The sequence below is a fragment of the Microtus oregoni genome, unplaced genomic scaffold, assembly GCF_018167655.1.
Source record: "Microtus oregoni isolate MIOR12 unplaced genomic scaffold, Mior012 000053F_ref0000044, whole genome shotgun sequence".
Lineage (NCBI taxonomy): Eukaryota > Metazoa > Chordata > Mammalia > Rodentia > Cricetidae > Microtus > Microtus oregoni.
Window position 1 is genome coordinate 12,730,316 of NW_024543829.1, and position 21,761 is coordinate 12,752,076.

Sequence of the window (21,761 nt, forward strand, 5' to 3'; positions counted from 1 at the left end):
GGTAGAAGACCCTGAGAGTGAATAATTTTTCATTGGCTAAAAGCCAGAACTGCCCCTGGCCCTGTCCACAGTTCTATCCTTGCAGAAGGCCAGAGATGCCAAGAGCATTTAAATTTAAACTAAAATGTCTTTGGTTCTGCTGTGTCCAGAGGCCATGTATGCCGGGGGCAAGGTTTGCTTTCTCGTTATATTTCTGTCCCTAAATAAGCACCTTGCCTGGAATCTGTACTTGAAGACGTTGAAACTGAGAAGAGGTGGTTGGACATTTGGCCCTTGTGGTTGGGCCAAATGGACTAAACAGTTCAATCCTTCCTTTTGCCCCATCTTAGTTTTTGTGATAAATCAGTCCCAGACTTGCTGCTTAGTGGTATTTCTGAAACTGTCCAGGGGCTCTACCTTCCCTTTGAAGGACCCTATGGATGTGTAACAAGCTCTTTTCTAAACTCAGCCTCTCCTCGTCCATGGATTTTGCTTTCTGAACTCAAGGAAAAGAACTCAGAGACACTGACTCTGTAGAACCGTTAGTACGACCACGAGACTATGGCACTCTAACTCTGCATTGGAAGACCACCTAAGATGAGAAAAAACCCACTCTGAACTCAGACACTCTACTTTTCCATATGGATATAGCATTTAAAATCTTCAGGATAAAAGTGAGTCAGAGTAGCGGTCTGCTCTCTTGCCCAGAGGGAAAGCTACTCTGCCCTTCAGTCTTTCAACCCTTTATGACTATTAATAAGAGGATGCTTTACTTCTCCTTCTGACAGTTTAGTTACATTACAGGCTAGTAAACCTTTTGAGACGATGCCACAGTTCTTAGATGTTCCATTCTGTGATTTGTTTGTCTTTACTATTTTACTTTTTCAGTTTAAGTCATCCTTATTGATCTATATTTAAGTTCATTGATACTTTCCCTGGCCTTGTTCAGTCTGTCTGCTGTTGAGCAATGACTGTGTTTAGGGAAAACAAACAAAAAACAACAACAAAAATCCACAAAAGCCAAAAACCTCTGACATTGTATGTTTTTTAATTTTAATACTTTCCTTTCTATTCTATCCTTCTGGTGAAATTCACTTCTGTTCTATGTGTGTTCTATCTCTTTTAATTCTCAACATATTGATTATATGTTAAACTCTCCAGTTTATTGTTGATAGTAAGTTTTTTGTGTGCTTGGTAAGTTGTTTTTTGCTGTTGTTGTTGTTTTTTCCCTTTCTTTCTCCTATTTGATTTTGAGACAGGTGTTTTGATGAGATCCAGGTTGGTCTCGAACTCTTGATACTCCTACCTTACCCTCTCATATGTTAGAATTTTCAGTGTGCACTATTGTACCCTGCTGTGTTTTGTAATTCTTTAGTGAATACTTCAATACTAGATATTGTATGATGAAGAACAGCAGCATTGTCTACAGAGCAGCTGAGAATGAGTTTTTCCTCTGGGAATTTTGTGAATGTTATTTGGTCTATCTGGAGCTCAACCTCAGTAAACTGACTGTGAAACATGTCTTCTGAGAAACTGAAGGATACAAAACATACATGTTAAACGGCAATATCATTTATTCAGTGACAGCTTCCTGTGCCCATCTTTAGAAGGTCCTAGAGTATACAGAGTTGTTTTCTAAGTGCAGATATATTTCTTTCTTTTTTTAAACCAATTTGAAATTTCTATATTTCACTAAAATGTGCAATATAAAATGCACAAACTAGGCAGTCAAATCTCTTCATGTAGTCAATTCAAATATTAAGATTCTGTAATTCTCTTACTCTTTGCCATAATCTAAACCACAAAATTGGTCTCATTACATTTAATTTAATGTTTATAAATGAATATGCAAAATCAGAGGCTTTAAACAGATTTGTTTATTTTCAAAGTGGTATAAATAAATGACTTAATTGTGATTCCCCACAGTGTGTTGAATCTGTGAGTAGTGAGGATCATGCCTTATTCTAGAAACAGGTAAGAAAGAATCAAGAAAAGGTGATTAACAGAAGGGATGGAGAAAGCTGTGCCCTGTGGATTAAGTGTATAACATTGTTTTGTGAAGATAGGTATCTTGAAGACACAAAGCCAGGATCCCCAACTAACGAGGACAAGGGCCTTTCTTCTTGTTCTCCTCAGGACCTGGGCAGCATCTCCTCCATGTCTGCAACAACGTAAGCTACAACAGCCCAGACAGCAGCAGCAACGTTCATCTGCTTTGGATCCATGACAGTCATGGTGTCTCCGTGGGAATGATGGAAGGAGAAATATTTGTATAAGTCATCTCGCAGACTGGCTCCTGGGGGGAAGAGGGAGAATTCTGAGTGCGGTATTTAGACAAGCATTGCTGAGTAGCTGTTCAGAAACCATTCCTGCCCTCACATCCTTTTACTCCACTCCCCCTGCTAACTGAAGTGGCAAAGTAATTGCTCCCCAAGGCTATCTTGAAGGAAGAAATAGCTACATCACATTACTCTGACCACTAAGATTTATGTGTCAGATTGTGGGAGAGTTCTAGGAATCCCTTAACTTTTCTGACAAATGACTTGGGAACAGGGAGCTAACACTACATTAAGAGTAGATGAGAAATTAGAGCTGCAAGGAACAAAAAACCCCGGTTTCAGCCTCAAATCAAAGTCTGGAGAAAAATCCTATCTAATTCACTTGTTTGACCCCTACTTGGACGGTCTTGTGGAGGTCTAGTTGCAGCTCCAAAGCATCTGCAAGTCGGACTGATTGTTTTATTGTGCAATGTATGACATACAGAGAAGACTGCAGAGAGCCTATGTATGCAAGACTAAGGTGAGGTTATAAAGAGGACATGCCTATCATTCAGCCCAAGAAAGGACTTTCTAGTACTCAAGGAGGGAGGCCATGTTTTCACCCTTCTTCTCATTGTAGCTCTCTGTTCTACTCCCTGAGGAGTCACAGACCTGTTTTGCTCATGTACTGATCACATTTTGTTTTTTTTCTGTAGCTTCATAGACACACACACACACACACACACACACACACACACACACACACACCGTCTTTTTACTTTTGATAATGTCATCCATTCTACAGTGAGATCTCTTTTCTTTTTGCATCTGATGTAGCTTATCAATGTCTCTTCTCTTTCCAGCAATTCGTCATTTTTGTTGTCTTTCAAAGAAAAAGAGAGACGAGTTGGAGCTTTGGGGATACTTTCTATTAGGTAGTACTTTTTGTTTCACTGGATTTTGCTCTTAGCTTTTTTGGTTTCCCTTCTTTCTTTGGTTTGTTTTCTTACTTGAGTTAAATGCTTTTGGTTTATTACTTTGCAAATTTCCTTTTACTCTGGTATACTCACCAAGACCATAATCTTTGCTTTCTAACCAATTCTGATTAGAGTGTTCATGACTGCTCAGGTTTAAATGCTTATTAATTTCTAGGTTGATCAACTTATGTTTTTTAGTGAATATTCTTAATTTCTAAAAAAATGTGTTTCCTTGTATAATTTTACAATTAGTTTCTAATATAGCTATCTTATAATGTGGGCTATATGGTATAAATTCTTTGAATTTTGTTGTGATTTGCTTCATGGCCTACTACCAGGTCTACTTTCATAAATAGTCCATGTGCACTGCTTATAAAGGATGCATGTCCAGTCTGCTGGGCATGTCCCTGGGTCTGGTGCATTAACTGTGTTCTTCAAAATTTTAACTCTTTATTGACTTGTTATGCATCTGGGGAGTTATAGACAAAAAATGTCCATTTATGATTTTTAATGTGTTTCCTATTTCATAGCTATTCCATAGTTTTGGAAATGTCTTTTTTTATATATTTCAAAGTTAAGCTTTGAGGAATACATAAATTCAGAATTCTATCTTTCTGGTAGATTGAACTTTTATTGATTTGTGGTTGTGCTTTTCATGTGTAGCAATATGCAAGTCTTTATATTTTCTTTATAAGAAAAATGTTAAGTAATAATCCAATGTTTTTCATGGTTACTGAGTTAGGATTTGCATTTCTCCCATACCCCCTCTCCTATATTTAAGGTGACCCAGCTTCGTCTTTATGCAGAACACTACACTGCCTGCCTTTCCCCATCATTTTACATCCCCTGTCCTTACATTCTTAGTGTTTTCTCTAATGAAAGTTTTCAGAATCTAGCCTGGCAATATTTGAGTTTTAGCAGGAGGTCACAATCCATTTATACAGTCCTTGGTTAGTTTCCCATTCCATTTGCTTATACCACCTGAATTTTAGCTATCTGTTCCTTGTGCTTCCTACGTTTCTTTCTCTCTCTCACTTTCTTACTTGTCCCTTTTGGGGTTAATTTTCTTCCCTCCTCTTGTTCCCTCTTCTACTGCCCCACCCACTCTCTAGTCTAAAAACTAATTACTTTATTTCTGTTCAGTCACATATTTATTGAATGACAATAAAGTTAGTGCCTTATGTTATGCAAGTTCCTGATAATTAAATGTCTCACACTGGCCCTGAGAACCCACACTCTAAGGGATGGGCAGGTAAAGGCTGGGTACCATCTTACCATTGCTGAGTCTCACTCTGTGTTTCTTACTGGTATAAATTTCCTTATACGACCTTCACATAATGATTGTTTTAACCAATCACTTTGTGGAGAAAAGAAACGATTATGAACTTAGGATAACCACAATGACAGCACCCTTCTGCTTCCTGCCCGTAAGTTGGCTGTTACAACTGTACCTGAGGCCTCCATTGCCTAGGACTGATTTTCTTCATGAGGGTCTAAGTTTTAAAAATTTCAATGAAAGGTATATTCTACCTATTTTCCTAAGCCCCTTGCTCTGAAATGAAGCTGAGGTTTCCCATACCAAATTTAGCCATGGCTCTAGTAAATGCAATGAAGGCTTGTGAGGAAAGAGAAACAAAGAAAGAACTCATCCATATGCCAACCATGAATGGCTCCTATGCTTACTGACAAGTATCAACGTGTGCTAACTGACAGTAGCTACCAAACTCTTCACTGAGCAAGTGATGTTCTTTTCCGTGCAGTGACTTTCTCTCTGGACCAGTAAAGCATGCTATCTGTTCTCCTAGGAGCTCAGAAAGCCTGCAGTCTTACCATCCTCCAGCCTGATAACATAAAACCTGTAGGGAGTGAGCAGGCTGGGGTTGAGGCTGATCAATGTTCTGAAAGTTCGGTCCAAATTAACGGAAGAAATGTTTGCATCCCCATACTGTTCTAGGCAGTAGGCTAAAGCTAAAGACTGATATAAACGTAAGAGGAACTTAATTTCTAACATCCCCAAAGTTATTCTCCAGTAGGGGAGGATGTGCTTGTGAGTTATCCCAGCAGCTAGGATATCACTGGATGATGGGGTCCCTGTGCTGGGTGCTGTCCTCATTGTCATCCTCATCACACCCACTCTTTCTTATAACTGTATTTACACCTTCTCCATGAGCTACTTTAAGCTCCCCTGAGTCAGATCCTCTATTTTGATACCCACTCTGTCACCAATGCCTACAACGCAGCACCAAATACAAGATGGATAAATATATTGTATGAATGGTAGCTAATTTTAAGAGCAAGTTTGGTCTGGAGGATGATGTATCAACCCTTGTAGGAAAATAAGGTACTTACAACAAGGTAACTTGGAGAATTTACAGGAGAGGTTACTTATAAAGAATGATTAGGGTTAAATAAGTAACAGATGAAACAAGCCAGAGCTAGCCATCATGGTGAGTCATTGCTAACCTGAGGCCTAAAAGAGGAGGGAGGGAATAGGAAGGAATTAAGAGTGAGTCCTAGGGAAGACAGAGAGGAGCTGTGGTTATTGGGAAGCCTGGGCATCAGTCTCTAACTCATGCTTCCCCAAACTCTTCTGGGTTCCCCTGGGCCAAACCCAACAATACATCAGAGGGCAAGGGATTTATTAGCACAGCCCACGACAGTTCATCCAGGAGGATATCTAGCACAAGTACTTATGAAACCAGTAGAGAGAAGTGTACACAGGGATTCCAGGTGCATAGAATACAGTTTGATTTGTGTGACGTGAGATAAATTGGGTTAGTAATGGATAAAATGGGCAACTGGCAATGTTAGGTCCTGAAAATGGGCTGGAGTAGTCCACAAGTGTAGAGACTCATGCATCTAATTACCAGGACAGTTGGGCAACTGCAGCTTCATCTCAGGTAGGCACCCCCAAAACTAGTAGGTGACTCCAGAGATTACAAAGGAGAGGAGCTTGCTGGAGTGTAGTGGGGGGCATGACTAAATGGTAATTCTTGGCAAGACAAACTGTGATGTCCCTTGCTGACTTCCAAAAGTCCCTTTGTGTCTCTGACTGAAGGACTCTGACTGCCACATGGGCGATGTTTGGCTGCCTCACTTTAGAGTCTGTGACTTAAGGAAGGCATTTCCTCTTGCATCATCTAAGTTCTCAGGGACATTATGCAAAATAAAAACAACTCAGAAACTTGCCTATCACCACCAGGCATGCTGTATCCACAGGAGCTGGGAGCAGGCCCATTGGCAGCCCTGGAGCTTTGTCTATGCAATTCCAAGGAGACACTTTATCAGTGACAGCCACCGATCTAACGGACCAGCACCGAGGGAGCTCCTGCATTTCAATTTCAGAGAAAGGTGGGCGAATGCTAGCTATCCCTAGGGGTAATTGCATGGTATCTTTTGACAGATGTATGAGCTCTGAACAGGGAATCATCAAAATGCTCTTCAGAAAAGGAAAGCTGCTGGGAGGAGTTTGCTCTAAGGAGCGCTGTTCTTCCCCGGAAACAAGCTACAGCATTCCAGCATTCCGAGACCTTTCACTGTTGGAAAGTATTGCTAAGGGAGATTTGGGATGTAAGTATGTCAGCCTAAGAGGAGGGAGATACAGCTGAGAGAACGGAGGAAGAGAAGCCTGGGTTCCAATTCAGACTCTTCTGCTTAATAACTGGGTGACTTTGACAGCCTCCTGCAAGACCATTCTATCAAATTCAGGATAATGATAGCTAACCTTCAAGATGCTGTTGAGGATTAGTAGGCATTCAATTAAGCCTTTATTATGGCTGTTATATACCCACAGAAGCTCCAACGTACCCACAGCATCAGGAGCAATTAAATGCCACTTGGAGAATTTAAAATCCTAATTTAATCAATCAAAGTTCTAGTGATTATTCATAGTGATGACATAGTTGGACCATGAAATCTGTTCTATGTGACATTGCCTTGACCCTGATTGGAGTGATTTTTTTCCTCCTCTTACACCTTTTCCATCCTTCTGAGTCTTTTTTGTGGACACTCATCTCACAGAAAGTATTTTCCAGCTGTGAGTTTAGGTGATGCCTAGTAGGTGACTCTCGTTGGAGACACCCACGCTGCCCCATACTGGTCACCGTGTATCACAGTCCCCACAGAGACAGAGTGGTAATGACCATGGTATGTGCAGGCTGTTAGAACAAGAATAAATCCTTGGGGCTGGAGAGATGGTTCAGCAGCTAAGAGCACTGCCTGCTCTTCAAAAGGTCCTGAGTTCAATTCCCAGCAACCACATGGTGTCTCACAACCATCTATAATAAGGTCTGGTGCCCTCTTCTGGCCTACAGGCATACACACAGATAGAATATTGTATACATAATAAATAAATAAATATAAAAAAGTATAAATCCTTGCTGATTCCTAAAGATATGGGTGGATAAATACACAAAGATTCACAGCACCTGCTTGTGTGCCATCTCTCGTACATATGTAATTGAAGAGATCTCATGAACAAAAAATTAAACAATTTATGTTAGGAGGACTTTAGTTGAGCTCTGAAGTTCAAATTCAACTGTGTTATTTTATCGAACACATGACGCTGTGGTGGTGCCATGAGAAGGCTGCACACACAGGCAAGCAGCTGTGGAAAATCTATTTCTCCTCCGTAAACAAATCTCAAACAGTCTGGGGCACACGATTTAATTGCAATGGAATGCATTACAGGCTTCCCCTGATCATAATAATTATGGGGTTAGAGAAAAATGTTGCATTCTTAATATATTCCCTACAAGGAAACAGTCTCCTTAGGATCCATAAAAACGTTAAAAATACATTTAAAATTTAATTAAAATTATTATTTTTTTCAGTCACATTATCATGTGAAAAACATTATTGCCAAAACAATTAGAAAGTCAATTCATAGAATTTGCAGTTATTTAATCTCCCTTTTCAAGGAGGCAGTTTAATCCCTATAAAATCTTTCTGAAAATTAGAATTGGGAGTAGTTAATTAATAGCTTCCTAACCCATAGCTTCTCAGAAGAGAAAACAGCTCATAGGGGAAGAAAAAGAAAAAGAAAACAAAGAATAGGCTAGAGTAGGAAAGAAAGAGACCCCAAGTCCAAACTTCATTAAAAGTATTACAATTTGAGTTTATTAACTTTCCACCTACTCAAGAACCTCCAAGCTTATACTAAAAGTTTCCAGGTGTACCATTAAGTCTGTGGCACGTCCAGGCTTTGGAAAATGTGTGACAATTCTGAGCATGTAGCTGAGGTCAGCACTGATGCTCCTGGTGACCTGGTTGCTGGGTGGCTGAACTGTTGAAGAACTTCATGACAGTGTTAGGACTAGAGCACTAGTGAGACCAACTAGTACCACGTGATGATGGTTATGGAGACATCCTATGGCGACGTAACAAGGATTACTGTCACAATTTGCCCAGTGCTTCTTGTGTGCCTGGAGCTCTTTGGAAATTATTTCATTAAATTCTCTCAGGGACACCACATGCAACCAATAACAGCAACAGATGGAAGATAGACATCATACTTATCTAAACAGAGAGAAAGGAGTCAAACTTGGTTGTTTCCAGGTTCTGGCTATTACAAATAACAATATTATAAACATAGTTAAGCAAGTCTCCTTGTGGTATAATTGATCATCCTTTGGGTATATGCCCAAGATTGGTAATGCTGGGTCTTGGGGTAGATTGATTCCCAATTTTCTTAGAAACGGCCATACCAATTTCCAAAGAGGCTGTACAATTTTGTAAGAGGAGTATTCCACTTACGCTGGCTTTTGGGAACCCCATCTCCATGCTGGGTTGCCTCACCCAACCTTGATGCAGGGGGAGGAGCTTGATTCTGCCTCAGTTTAATGAGCCATGCTTTGCTGACTCCCATGGGAGGCCTGCCCCTTTCTGAGTGGAGATGGAGGAGGAGTGGATGCGGAGTTGGGATGGAGGATAGTAAAAGGGAGGTAGGTGAAGGGAATGGGAGGAGAGAAGGGAGGGGAAACCATGGTAGGTCTATAAAATATATGAAAACATTTATTTAAAACAGAGTCAAACTTGGGTTTCTCTGATTTAAAATCCTTACCGTGTACCTATTCCCACTGCCTTAAAAAGTCAGCCTTTTCCTCTGTGGGAATTTGACTGGTGTAACTCGCTCTACTTGCTGCCCTTCCCCCCATGACTATCTTGAATCATTTTAACAGCATTTTAAAACTAATCTTTTAACACTGATACACCAACAATAAAAATTACATATAACCATAGAGTGCAATGAGATGTTTCAACAATACATCTGCATGTAATATTTAAATCAATTTAATCTAAGTGAGTCTATATTCTGTCATTTTTCATTTCTTCATGATGAAACATATAATATCTTTTCTCCTGGCTTTTAGGATCTGTTACCAATAGTCACCTTACTGTACAACATACATATACTTATTGATCCATTTACTATTTTTTTTCACACCAACCCTTCCTCCATGCCTTTTGCAGCATGTATGTAGTGGTTGGTGCTTTATGGATCAAACGAATTTAGAAAAAATGAATTAATATACTTGCCTACACACATATATGTGTATTTATATGTGCTTATGTGCCTCTGAGTATATAAAAGTTGGCACTTCCTCAACAGCTACCCACTCCTGAATACCCATTCTTTCTCCCCTGATCAGTCTCTCACCATTTCTATGATGAGGGTCATTATCTTTGACTTCATAGTTTTATAGGTCTGTGTGTGTTGGTAATATGGCCATAAACCAAACATCCTGTCTCTTTGACTTTGTCTTTCTTGTTTTCTAACACAAAGTAATATTGTCCTTTCTTTGGATGTGGTGCTTTTACTCATGATTATGCATCAGTCCTAATTGATTGTTTCCTGCTTGGATCATGCAGATTTATTGGCCTCCTTTCCTTCATGGTCCAATGTCAATGCAGCTTTTTACTACCTGAGCAGATGTGACTCAGGTCTACATGCTGACCTGACATTCTCCACACTTGCTAAGAAAACATGATTAAAAGAGTTTTGTTTCATTCTTGTGCCTTATTTCCCTGACAGAGTGAATTGCAAGAAAGAACACACAGGGAATAATTGGACCTGAGAAGACGCTAATAATTCTTTCCAGGGTGGCCTTTACAACAAAAGCTTCACGAGTACTGTGGATTTGAGCAATTATGTTCAGATGGACAGATTTTTGATTTCTGGTTACAAATAAAGATATAAACCCTTACGTACAGGAAGGTAGTTTTTAGCAAATGTGACCACTTAAACTCTCTTTTCTTCCTCTATCTCTAAATAACCACCTCCTGCTTTGTTGGCAGCCAGGGTCATAGGAGTTAATTGAGTGGAAAGTCTTACACACTTGTGCTATCGTGACCTGATTCCCATCTACGAGGCAGACAACTCGGCAGGGTTTTGGCAGTGCTGTGGAAAGGCCTGGGCTGGAGTCTGAATTTTGTCAGCCATTGCTGGATGTCTGATTATGGCATTGGAGGCTGGGTGGTTTAGAGTAAAATACAACCAGTCACAAGGCAGAATCAAAGAATTCCTGAGGGGTGTTTCTTACCTCACATGGCTGAGCTGACAGAGTTTAGAAAACCCAGCACCTATTACTAAGCACTTAAATGTTTATGCTATAGGGGAAAGAGTCCCAGCTTTTATAGGAGGATGTTTCTACTAACAGTTTAATAATATTTACAAGGAGGAAGTGTGGCTATAGGAAAAGAAAAAAAGGCACTTAAAGGAAAATATTTAAGAACCCCTGCTGAAGTCAGGTGAGTGATAAAAGGTGTGTTGCCATGGAATTAAAGGATAAGTTTCTATGTGTTTGTTTTGATAGTGAGTCTCATACCATAACCTAAGCTGGGCTGGGACTCATTGTGGATCCCAAACTGTCTTCAGACTTTCCCATGTTTCTTCCTTGGCGTCTGGGTAAAAGGGGTATCTTGATGTAAATGGGGAGTTAAGTGGGTGTGAGAGAAGAAGACAAACAACAGCTTTTCTTTTCTTTCTTTTTTAAAAGTACTGCAGGATTGGTAGCATTTAGAACTGGAGACAAGGGTTAGGTAATTGGTAAGCCCATTCCAATTATATAATCTTGTGAAGCTCCGCTACAGTTACAAGAAGCAAGAAGGCTCAAATAAAAAGAGGTAACATATATTATATTAAGGGGCTTCAATAGGATCAGAGCTATTCAGTTTACAAACATTAAGCTATATTGGATTTCAAACAGAAATGAAATTACTTTAAAACATGTACATCTAATTATTTTAGGGATGATGTCAATTTAGCTCTCCACAAAATGCCCCTGGGGCAATCAAATCCAGGGCTCGAAGGGACCGTCTAAGCCAACGTGAGCTTTTTACAGTTTTGGCATTCCAGAGTGTCAAGGTCACAAGAAGCTGTAAGATGAACAATAGGAGATAAATATAGTATGACACCATACTACTAAAAATGTCTGTCTTTGGGTGTATCGAGGCATGCAGGAGTTGGTCCTTGCCTTTCATTTTGTTACTGTTTTCTGCTGCATAAGACAGGTTAGTTGACACTTGAGGTTCGGGGATTCTCCTATCTCCAACTTTCATCTTGCAGAAGGAACATTGGGATTACAAAGGTAAGCTACATGTCCAGCTTTATATGGCTTCTTCAGATTTGAACTAGGTCTTCACACCCTCCTAGTTCTATTCTTTTTTTTCCATTTTTTAAAAGATTTATTTATTATGTATACAACATTCTGTCTCGATGTATGCCCAGGAGCCAGATCTCAGTACAGATGGTTGTGAGCCACCATGTGGTTGCTGGGAATTGAACTCAGGACCTTTGGAAGAGCAGCCAGTGCTCTTAACCTCTGAGCCATCTCTCCAGCCCCCCAGTTCTATTCTAAAAGACACATTACACTATAATCAAAGCTTAGTCACTAAGGAAAATATGTATCGTGTTCAGGAGGAAGTGGTATTCTGTGGAGGGTTTAGAGGTGACTCGAAAGCTGAGCTGTGCTGGGAGCCTCTGGATCCTTCTTTTTCTCTAGTCTTACTTGTGTGCCAGTGTAGATTTATCCATAATGTATGTCTATACTTTTATGTAGGACAGTTGTGTTGTGGAGTAATCTTTTCGTATAGTGTGGAGAAGTGTCTTTGCCCAGGCACCTTCTTGTTTATTTAATAAAAAGCTACACGGCCATTAGTTAGTTAGTCGGGAGGCATACATAGGTGGAGCAGCCAGACACAGAGGACACTGGACAGAAGAAAAGCAGGGTCTCCAGGAGATGTAGCGGGAGCAAGACATGTTGAAGGACAGGTAAAGCCACGAATCACGTGCCAATATGTAAATTAATAGAACTGGGTTCATTTAAGTTGAAAGAACTGGTTAGTAACAAGCCTAAATTATGGCTGAGTTTTTTTAGGTTATTATTATTATTATTATTAAAAATTTCTGCCTCCTCCTTTCCTCCGCCTCCCATTTCCCTCCCCCTCCCCTGCTCCCCTCCCCCTCCCTCTCCAGCCCAAAGAGCAGTCAGGGTTCCCTGCCCTGTGGGAAGTCCAAGGTCCTCCCCCCTCCATCCAGGTCTAGGAAGGTGAGCACCCAAACAGCCTAGGCTCCCACAAAGCCAGTACATGCAGTAGGATCAAAACCCAGTGCCATTGTTCTTGGCTTCTCAGAAGCTCTCATTGAGTTTTTTAAATTAATACAAAGTCTCCATTTGGTTTTGGGGGAGCTGGCTGGCAGGATAGAAAATTCCAACTACACAGTTGGTTACAGAAAGATGACAAACTACTTAACTAATATTATAAAATATTAGTGATGTTTCTCCAAAACCTTTCTAAGATACTTTTTTAAAAAAACTTATTTAAATAGCCTTTTGCTTTCTTGGACATCAGGCAGTTTATCCTTTGGTGGAAAAATGCAGGCCCTTTAACTGATTTTGTAAAGGGACGCAATATTTTTACAGTAATTTTTTTCTGAACTAGAGTCCTCTAAAACCCATTGTGCAGCTAGGTAGGAAATGATTCAGTGGGAACAGCTTTCTGACTTCCAAAACAAAGGAAAACAAAGATACGAGAAAAAAACACAGGAAATGAATATGCATTTAATGCTAACTCATTTCACTTAAAGCAAAACATTAGTTCTTGGAATGTTCATTAAATGCCAGTGGTCAGGAAAAAATCCTGGCCCAAGGGAAGCCAAGCTGCAGATCTGAGATACAAATTTAGCATTTAAATGCAACTAAATTTCCAATGGTATTTACAGTTGACTCTCATTAATTAACTTTTAGGACAATCTTTCTAATTAAGAAGCAGTGGTTATTCTTAGTAGTCGTTCCAAATAAGATCACAGTACATCTGACTAACTGTTTATGTGGTATTTATCTTGTGAGATAAATGGCAACTTATACATTTCTATGTGTTATTTATAAAAGGACCAGTAGTGGTAAAGGAGGCCAGTGCTGCAATGTGGGGCAAATGTAATTAGCTGGTCCATCATTCACAGTCAAGCAGCAGATTATGAGAAGGTGATTAACAAAACAGCTTGAGACGCCTGCTACAGACCCAGAAATGCTTAGTGGAGTTGCTGAATCATACTCCCTCTCTTCTATCTCTGAAGCCTTTAGACTTCTCAACAATAGGTGGAAACTCTGCATTCCTTCACCAGCTCGTTAAGCTGGTAAGAAGGCCTAATCATGGGCAATGAGGAGCATGAGGCTTCAATTAGTTCTTTAATTTTATACAGTAGAGAAGTAAGCTTTCTGCTGTCGTGGACAGGTTAAATGACCGTCCGGGATGTCACAGCATTTAACATTCACACATCACTGCACAGCAAGGCAGCTGCCAGCACATTCTTGCTAACACCACTTGCACAGATGACTTGTGCACAGGGGACCATGTTCATTCAACTGATACTCCTGAATTCCTACCATGCATCACTTTTCCCCCATAACCTTATCTGTTTCAGCACCGTTAGTTGGAAATAATGTACCCTACCCATTAAATAATTTCAAACTTTTGTAAAAATTTTGATTACAGTTAATGTATGGTTCTAGTTCAATAGTTCTCAACCTGTGGTTTTTGACCCCTTGGGGGTGGGTCAAATGACCCTTTCAGAAGGATCACCTAAGACCACTAGAAAAAACAGATATTTACATTACAATCCATCACAGTAGCAAAATTAGAGTTATGAAGTAACCATAAAAACAATTTTATGGTTGGGGGGGTCACCACAATATAAGGAACTATAATAAAGGGTAACAGCATTAGGAAGGTTGAGATCCACTACTCTCATCTAGTCCTTTGTTGTGTCTCTTCTTAGGACATCACGGCAATGTCACACTATTGAGACTACTGTAGGGTAGGTAGTAGGAAGTTCTGAACTCTTGAGATCAGATAAATCCCTTCATCTATTTACTATTTTTCATAATTGTTCTGACTAATTGATACCCATAGATTCTTCAGATAGATTTTAGAATCAGTTTATTATTTTGTTTCCTCTCCTTTTGTATGTATGCATGTATGTAGAACCTAGAGCTGGGCTGGAGGCCAGTCCTCCATCTCTTTGCCTTGAGAGTTGATTGATGGTGTTCCAGGTTCTCATGCTCAGTTCCACCTTTTCTTGATGGAAGTGAGGTCATGTTTCCACAGGTCTTCTGAAGGTGGCGACACATGTGACTCTCCAGATGATGCTCTTCCCTCCTTATCTCACTCCACTCCAGACCAAAGAGGCCTTCAGATCATAGAGTCGTACCTCTCTTTCCTCCTTACTAAGCACGTGAAACTACAGATTTTCACTGAGCACTCTTTACACTCATCTCATTCTTAAATTCAGTTTGGCAAGCATGCCTTTTGGTTGAGATGCTTGAGCATAATCCAGCCACCTTCATGTCTATTTTATGTTTCGTTTGACTTTTTTTCTCCAATCTCTCCTTTTTTCTTGTCCTATTTATTTATATTTAAATTCTATTGGATAGAGGTAGCAAAGGGTGGAAGAGAGTGGTATAGGAGGGAAAGGAAGAGATATTGGAGATGCCCATATGTCACAACCTTTTGAGTTTATTCCTGCCTTGCAAACTGACCAGGCAGGTTTCTCTTGTTTCTGCTGTGCACTGTCCTACAGGCTAGCTGGTCCATGACTCTCCACGTAGTTCTCCTGTCTCTGCCTCCATCTTACAGAATTGCAGTTAGGATCTACTATTGATTGGATAGCATATAGGATCACAGATACACAGTCCCAACACCTGGTTTTTTATGAGTTCCAGGGATTGAACTCAGGTCTTCAGACTTGTACAAGCAAGAGCATTTTGCCCACTGAGCCGTGTTCCTGGCCTGTTATATAAGCTTTTGGATTCTTTGGGACTCGAGTCTTCATAACCCAGGCTAACCTGAAAACACTGTCTCAGCTCCACAAATGCTGGGATGACAGGAGTATTCTATTGCATCTGTTCCTTTCTCTCTTTTCATTGAAGTTTATTTCTCCCTAAGTTGTGATTTATCTTCTTATCAATGGCTTATTATTTATAACTTTTTTTAGTGGTTGCTCTAGAATTTATGATATTCACTGTAAAGAATAAAAGTCTTTGCCAAGTCTGTGCTTCATATATATTTTAATAGTAGAATAGTATGCTAGCATATATTTCTCTCCTGTTCTTTCCAATAGTTATCCTACATTTACTTCCTTGTATTTATAAACCCCATATGCATTATTATTTTTGCTTTAAAGAACACATACTTTTTAAAAGAAATTTCATAGGCTAGAATGTCTTTCAGTTTTACTGACTTACTTATTTGCTTATAAATGCCCACATTTTCTTTATTTTTAACATTAAGTAATTTTTTATTGGATAGCAGTTATCAGAAATTCTCCTATTTTTGAAGGCCTGGCACAGTTTTATTTTGACTTGATATGCTTTCTTTAAATTTTCTTGTCATATGTGTTTTCTGAGGAAGAGTTTGATCCTCCAATTTTGTTTATCAAAAAATGTGTGTCAGAAAAATTTTTGTCATAATTTTAAGGTGCATTTTTGTTGATTGCTCTAAGTTGGTGGGGTTTTGTTTGAATACTCTAAAGGTGTCCTTTGTGGCTTCCACCAGACACTGCAATTTCTTATAAAAGCCAACAATTATTCCTATCTTGCTCAGTTTTACACAACATTCTCTTGTCTGGAAGTTTTGAAGATATTCTTATTGCTGCTTCCCACCAGGTTGGAGACAGCGGCTTGCTTGTTCATCCTGCTTGGTTTTATTGAGTTTCTTGCATAAGACTATGTAGGTCTTGACTCATTAGAAAAACCTTCGGGCATTAATAACTTCTTTTCTTTTCTTGTTCTAACATCACCCTGGCAGTTTTCAGGAGTCCAGTTTTACATGTTGGACTGGTTGAAACTATTCAATTGCCACAGAGATTTTCATTTTTATAAATCTTCCTCCCTTGGACTTCAGTTTGAATGGCTGCTATTGCTGTATTTTGAAGTTCACTAATGATTTACTTGATTCAATGTGCTGACATGCTCATTAGTAAATTTTAAATCTTCATACATTATATATTTCATTTGTACAATGCCAAGTGACTATAGTTTCCATCTCTCTTCTCAATGTAGTTTTGCCTTTCCTTAATTCCCAAATAATACGAACATAAAAATCAATGCAAATTAATAGCATAGCAAGGTATGTTTTTATATATAGTGTAACAGCTGTTGACATACACTGTCAGCTAGTTTCACCACTACTCATTACTAGGTCTGTATCTCTTGACTGTTTTCTTTATGGTCAGATTTTCTTCCTTTTTCATATCTAGTAATTTTTGATTGACTAGTAGATACTATATGTTTTCTATTGGTGAACATCTGCATTTTCTCATTTTCTTTTAGAGATTATTAAACATGTATAACTGTGGCTGATATATCTGTCTGTCACAGTAATGAACTAGTTAAGTCCTCCTCCCCCTTACAAAGAGAGACCCTTCTAGAGGTCTTGTTGAATGCACTACAGATTCAATAATTCTTCCATTGCACTGGATCATGAGTCAAGTTTTACACATCCTTCTGGCTCTGGGCCTTCTTAAGTCATCAGCTCTGACAGCTGTTTTTGCTGAGTCTTATGGACTTTTACCCAATAAATGCCCCATTTCAGTATTCAGCAAAAGAGGAGTTTTATACCGATTCCTGCAGCTCTTTTTTAGCGTGGCCCCTCCTGTCTGGACTCTGAATTAGACTACCAGTCTTTGTAAAGAGACCACTGTACTATACTCGGGTTTCCCCGTTCTGTCCTGTGGCCCAAAATGTGCCTCCAGGAAGAAAACTGGGTAATCATTGAGGTGAACACTTGCTTCCTTGAGCTCAGGGGTCACAGCATGAGCTTCATGTTGTCCAATACATTAAAATAGTTGGTAGACGTTGCCCAGTTTTCCTGCTTTTAACACCTTTTATAGGGACCAGTTTTTACCAGTTTCTTAAACCTAGACTAGATCTGTTTTACATTGTTCTTTCTTCTACATTCCAGTATCTGACAGTTTCTTTGCTAGCATCATGCTGTGTGCTTAAAAGCACAAATTGTAGGGGCAGTCTTGCTGATTCTGCATCTTACGTGTATCAGCTTGAGAAAAATGATGGCTAACATCTCTGAGCCTTAGTCTCACGTCTGTAATGTAGAAATGTTAAATAATTCTACCTAACTTTTTGGTTTGATTCTCATTGACTCATGAGTTAGAATGTGGCTTGGCACATGGCAACGCCCACCATGACAGTGACGATTAGTGCTATCATTACTACTCCTAGAGTCCAGTTGGTTGATCTTTCATTGCTTGGTAAATATCAATATTTATGTAATAAAATGTGAATAAATAAAAATGTGAAAAAATAGATAACTACACAATGTAACATAATATAATACCATCACATACGATTCTGTACTTCATCTGTACTTTCTGGGATAATCATAAACACAAAGTAATAAGCTCCTAGGTTGAGAAGAAAAGACCTTTGACAAAAGCTGCATTTGGTTGACAAAAAAGCAGAGCATTTGTTAAGTTCACATTGTTTTTTCTCTTGCCATCTAGGTTCATACTGAAAAGGCATAGGTGTAGAGAGCTTCTCTCAAGGAGATTTTATTGGCACTCTACTAATTACAACCAATCACTGAAGTCACATGGGAGTGAACCTATTTGTAAAACAAAGAACCTTTCTGAAGGGCGAATGACTGCCCACCAATAAGTTTGTGCCATAAATCTGAAGTTGGGAAAGCAGCAGCTATATCTGAGCTGCAGGAGAGCTGATAAGTGTTCAATGTTCGGGCTTGGGTGCCTCGAGGAGCTATTCTGAGCCACACAAGAACTGCTCTTAGGAACATCTTCCTTGGAATTTTTTTTTTATGTTTGAATTTATTTATTTATTAAAGATTTCTGCCTCTTCCCCGCCACCACCTCCCATTTCCATCCCCCTTCTCTGATCAAGTCCCCCTAACTCATCAGCTTGAAGAGCAATCAGGGTTCCCTGAGAACTCAAGAACAATGGCAATGGGTTTTTTTATCCTACTGCACGTACTGGCTTTGTGGGAACCTAGGCAGTTTGGATGCTCACCTTACTAGACCTGGATGGAGGTGGGTGGTCCTTGGACTTCCTTGGAATTTTGAAGAGAGTCTTGGGGAAAAGGAGGACCCAAATTTACATACATTATGCGATGGTGTGTTAGCCACTCCTGTGTGTTCTTAAGCAGTCTGCATGAGTCATGCAGTTAGGAATCAAACACGCATTCAAGTTTTCTCATCAAGAATCATTTTCGGTATTTATTCTGCCAGCCACCCAAGTGTTGTCCCCACTGTAGTTCTTCTGTTTGGAGAGAAACCTTGCCTTGTTTGCTCAGGGAGCCTTTCTGTCTTGGTCCTGAATAAAAATGCCCAGCTGCTGAGTAACCTTAGCATACATATTGGCGTGATCTGCAGTTCATGTCTTGTGAATGTTTAATGAAAATCTTCAGAGGATCAAAGGATGAAGAAGCAATTAAATTCCCACTCCTGACTGGATACTGTGATTTAATCGGGTTCTTAGGTAGTAGTCTCACTCTTGACGTTATAGGACAGTGCAGAGGTCTGTAGGCCATGACCAATCTAAGTAATCCCCCACTGCTGTGCAGAAGGGGATTTGTACCAGAAAATGACACATCACTCATCACTCTGAGTCATCTAACAGCATCAACTTGGTGAATAATACTTTGAATTTAAGCAATCTTTCCTCCAGAAAAAATCTATTGCCACAACATTTGGGACAGAGAAAAAGAGGCTCCATTTTCTATTTGCATTCCTTTTAGGTGTAATTCAAGAGAGAGACAAATGGATATTAAGAAGAAAGAAGGGAGAAAGGGAGAGAGAGACAGAGAGTACCATTTACTTGAGATCACACAGTATACAGACATAAATCCTAAGACAACCTTGGATTTTGGACTATTGATCTTGAAGCCATATTGTTTAGAGCAGAAACTAAATATTTTAAGTTTTGTGTACTATACCCTCGCTGTTGTAAGAAACTGCCCAGACCTTGATATCATATGTATCTACACATGGATGAATGGATATGTATAATTGAGTTTTAATGAAATTATATATATACATTACATATTTTATATATAGCATTATATGTCATAAATATCCATACTCATATCTTTTATCAAAACAAACTTTTAATTCAGAGATGGTGGTTTACAACCCTTGTGCTAATACATGACCCATGATAAATGTGCCTTCCCTGAGCTGCAAGTGCAATCACATGACAGCATAATGCAACGTTTGTTGATGCTTCCTGTACTGTCTCCTAATGATCAGGGAGTCCTCCTAAGTGTGTTTTCTGTAAGAGGAAACAAAGAGGCAGACTTTCTGTTCCAAGGCCAAGTGGTAAGGAAGCATGAAAACTATAGCATATGTCTTGTGGCTTCTGTTCCCTCTCTGGTAGCTCTTTTCATGGGAAGTTCTTACCTTTAATTCATTTTCACACTAGAAATCCTAGCAATGCAAAGGCTGAATGATTTGTCAGAGATGGAACCACCATCGGCTGGCTTCATGTGTGTCTTCTGACTTGTAATATTATTTTCAGGATGTTTCAGAAATAACACAGGTGGAACTAGACAGACCTTTGTAGTTCACAGCAGCTCACTGGCTCAGCATCCTACAGTGATGCCAAATGATCTTCTTAATGTACCAAAGGTATCCAGATGAGCTGACGAGGAGGACTACTGGATGCTAAATAACCTTTAAGACAAGTGTCTAGGAACCTTGATTTCTAGGATCACTTCTAGCTGTTTCAGAACGGGGTGGGAGATAGTGCCACCAATGACCTTGCTTTGCCTGCAGCCGAAGGGTCTCTTGGAAAGCAGCGTACCGAGTATGAAAGTCAAAAAGGTCCCAGGCAACTGCATCCATTTGTTCATAATAATTAGTAAATATTTGTTGAGTGAATTGACTACTGCCAATAACTAGTCATCCCTGGAGTTTATTCTCATCTGGAATGGGCACTCAAGGAATGGGTAAGGGGCTGGGGGGAAAAATTAAAACCGGAGCTGCTTCTAGCTTCTTCAAGACACCCAGCTCATAACTTCAGAAAACCAGATCCAGCAGCATGAAACGTCAGTGTAAATTTACATTATAAAGGCAAATATATTAGTTTGGATGGTTAGTGTACCTCTCCAACTCACTGGTGAAAATTGTATTTCCTATCATTTGAGAAACACATAACAAAGCAAGCATTTAGCTCCAACCATAAGGACAGGCACTCGAGAGGGCTTCACAGAGTTGTGCTCTGTAGAGAGCTCAGCTCAAGCTACAGACAATTACCAGCTTCAACAGAGCAGCCGGTAGCCAGGGTGGGGTCCATAACAATCACAGAAGATAGTCTCCAGATTCGGCTTTGAGACCGAATATCACCTCGAGGATTCCCTCACACTTCCAGTCTCTATCTGCCTTTGACAAAGACTGTAAATTTGAAGTGTCTAAAGACCTACTTGAGTTTCTCTGGTTTGGGTGCAGGGGTTTCTGTGGGTCCGAGTGGAACCCAAATTCTTTTATTAGTTGTATTTTATCCTCCTGAAAGGGACTTCATTTACATGCAGGTCAACCACTCTCCTTGCCCATCAGAGAATTGTAGGTACCAGAAGGATACAGAGCCTAGCAATGGAGAGCTGCTAGCACACCCCAGTGTTGAGAGCTACAAAATGACCAAAATGTTTGAGGAAAAGCAGTGCGAAGGGCCTCAAACTTCTTTTCCCATAGAGATATTCCTACTGGAAGTCGTACAGTTTTCATTTGCAGCTGGTGACTGTTTACTTAAGACCTTGGTTATAAGATTCAGTTTAAATATGCATCAGTGAATTCGGCGGCCATTACATGCTGGTCATTACATGCTGGCCAAGCGCAGTAATGAGTCTGGCTGGCTCCTCAGTCTGAATCAGTATCCACAGCAGACATTCTCTCTGACTGGCAGGCAGCTCTAAGGAATTCAGACATCTAGCTGGCCCCTCTCCTTTTCCTCCCAAACTCAGAGAAGCTGTAGTTCTTAAGACCCGGATGTCTCTAATTTTTCTCCTTTGGAATTCTTACTGTGAT

At 39.8% G+C, this 21,761-nt stretch overlaps 1 protein-coding gene across 5 annotated transcripts in view; it reads right to left on the reverse strand.

Annotated features, from left to right (window-relative positions):
* Positions 1-1,579: 1,579 nt before the first annotated feature.
* Cpq (carboxypeptidase Q) overlaps positions 1,580-21,761 on the reverse strand; it is a 357,049-nt gene continuing 336,867 nt past the window's right edge. For all 5 annotated transcript variants that reach the window (XM_041637438.1, XM_041637441.1, XM_041637437.1 and 2 more), the window contains one exon: positions 1,580-2,275. In XM_041637438.1, the coding sequence (XP_041493372.1) occupies positions 2,112-2,275 (164 nt within the window). In that variant the 3' untranslated portion in view covers positions 1,580-2,111. The remainder of the gene's footprint in view (positions 2,276-21,761) is intronic.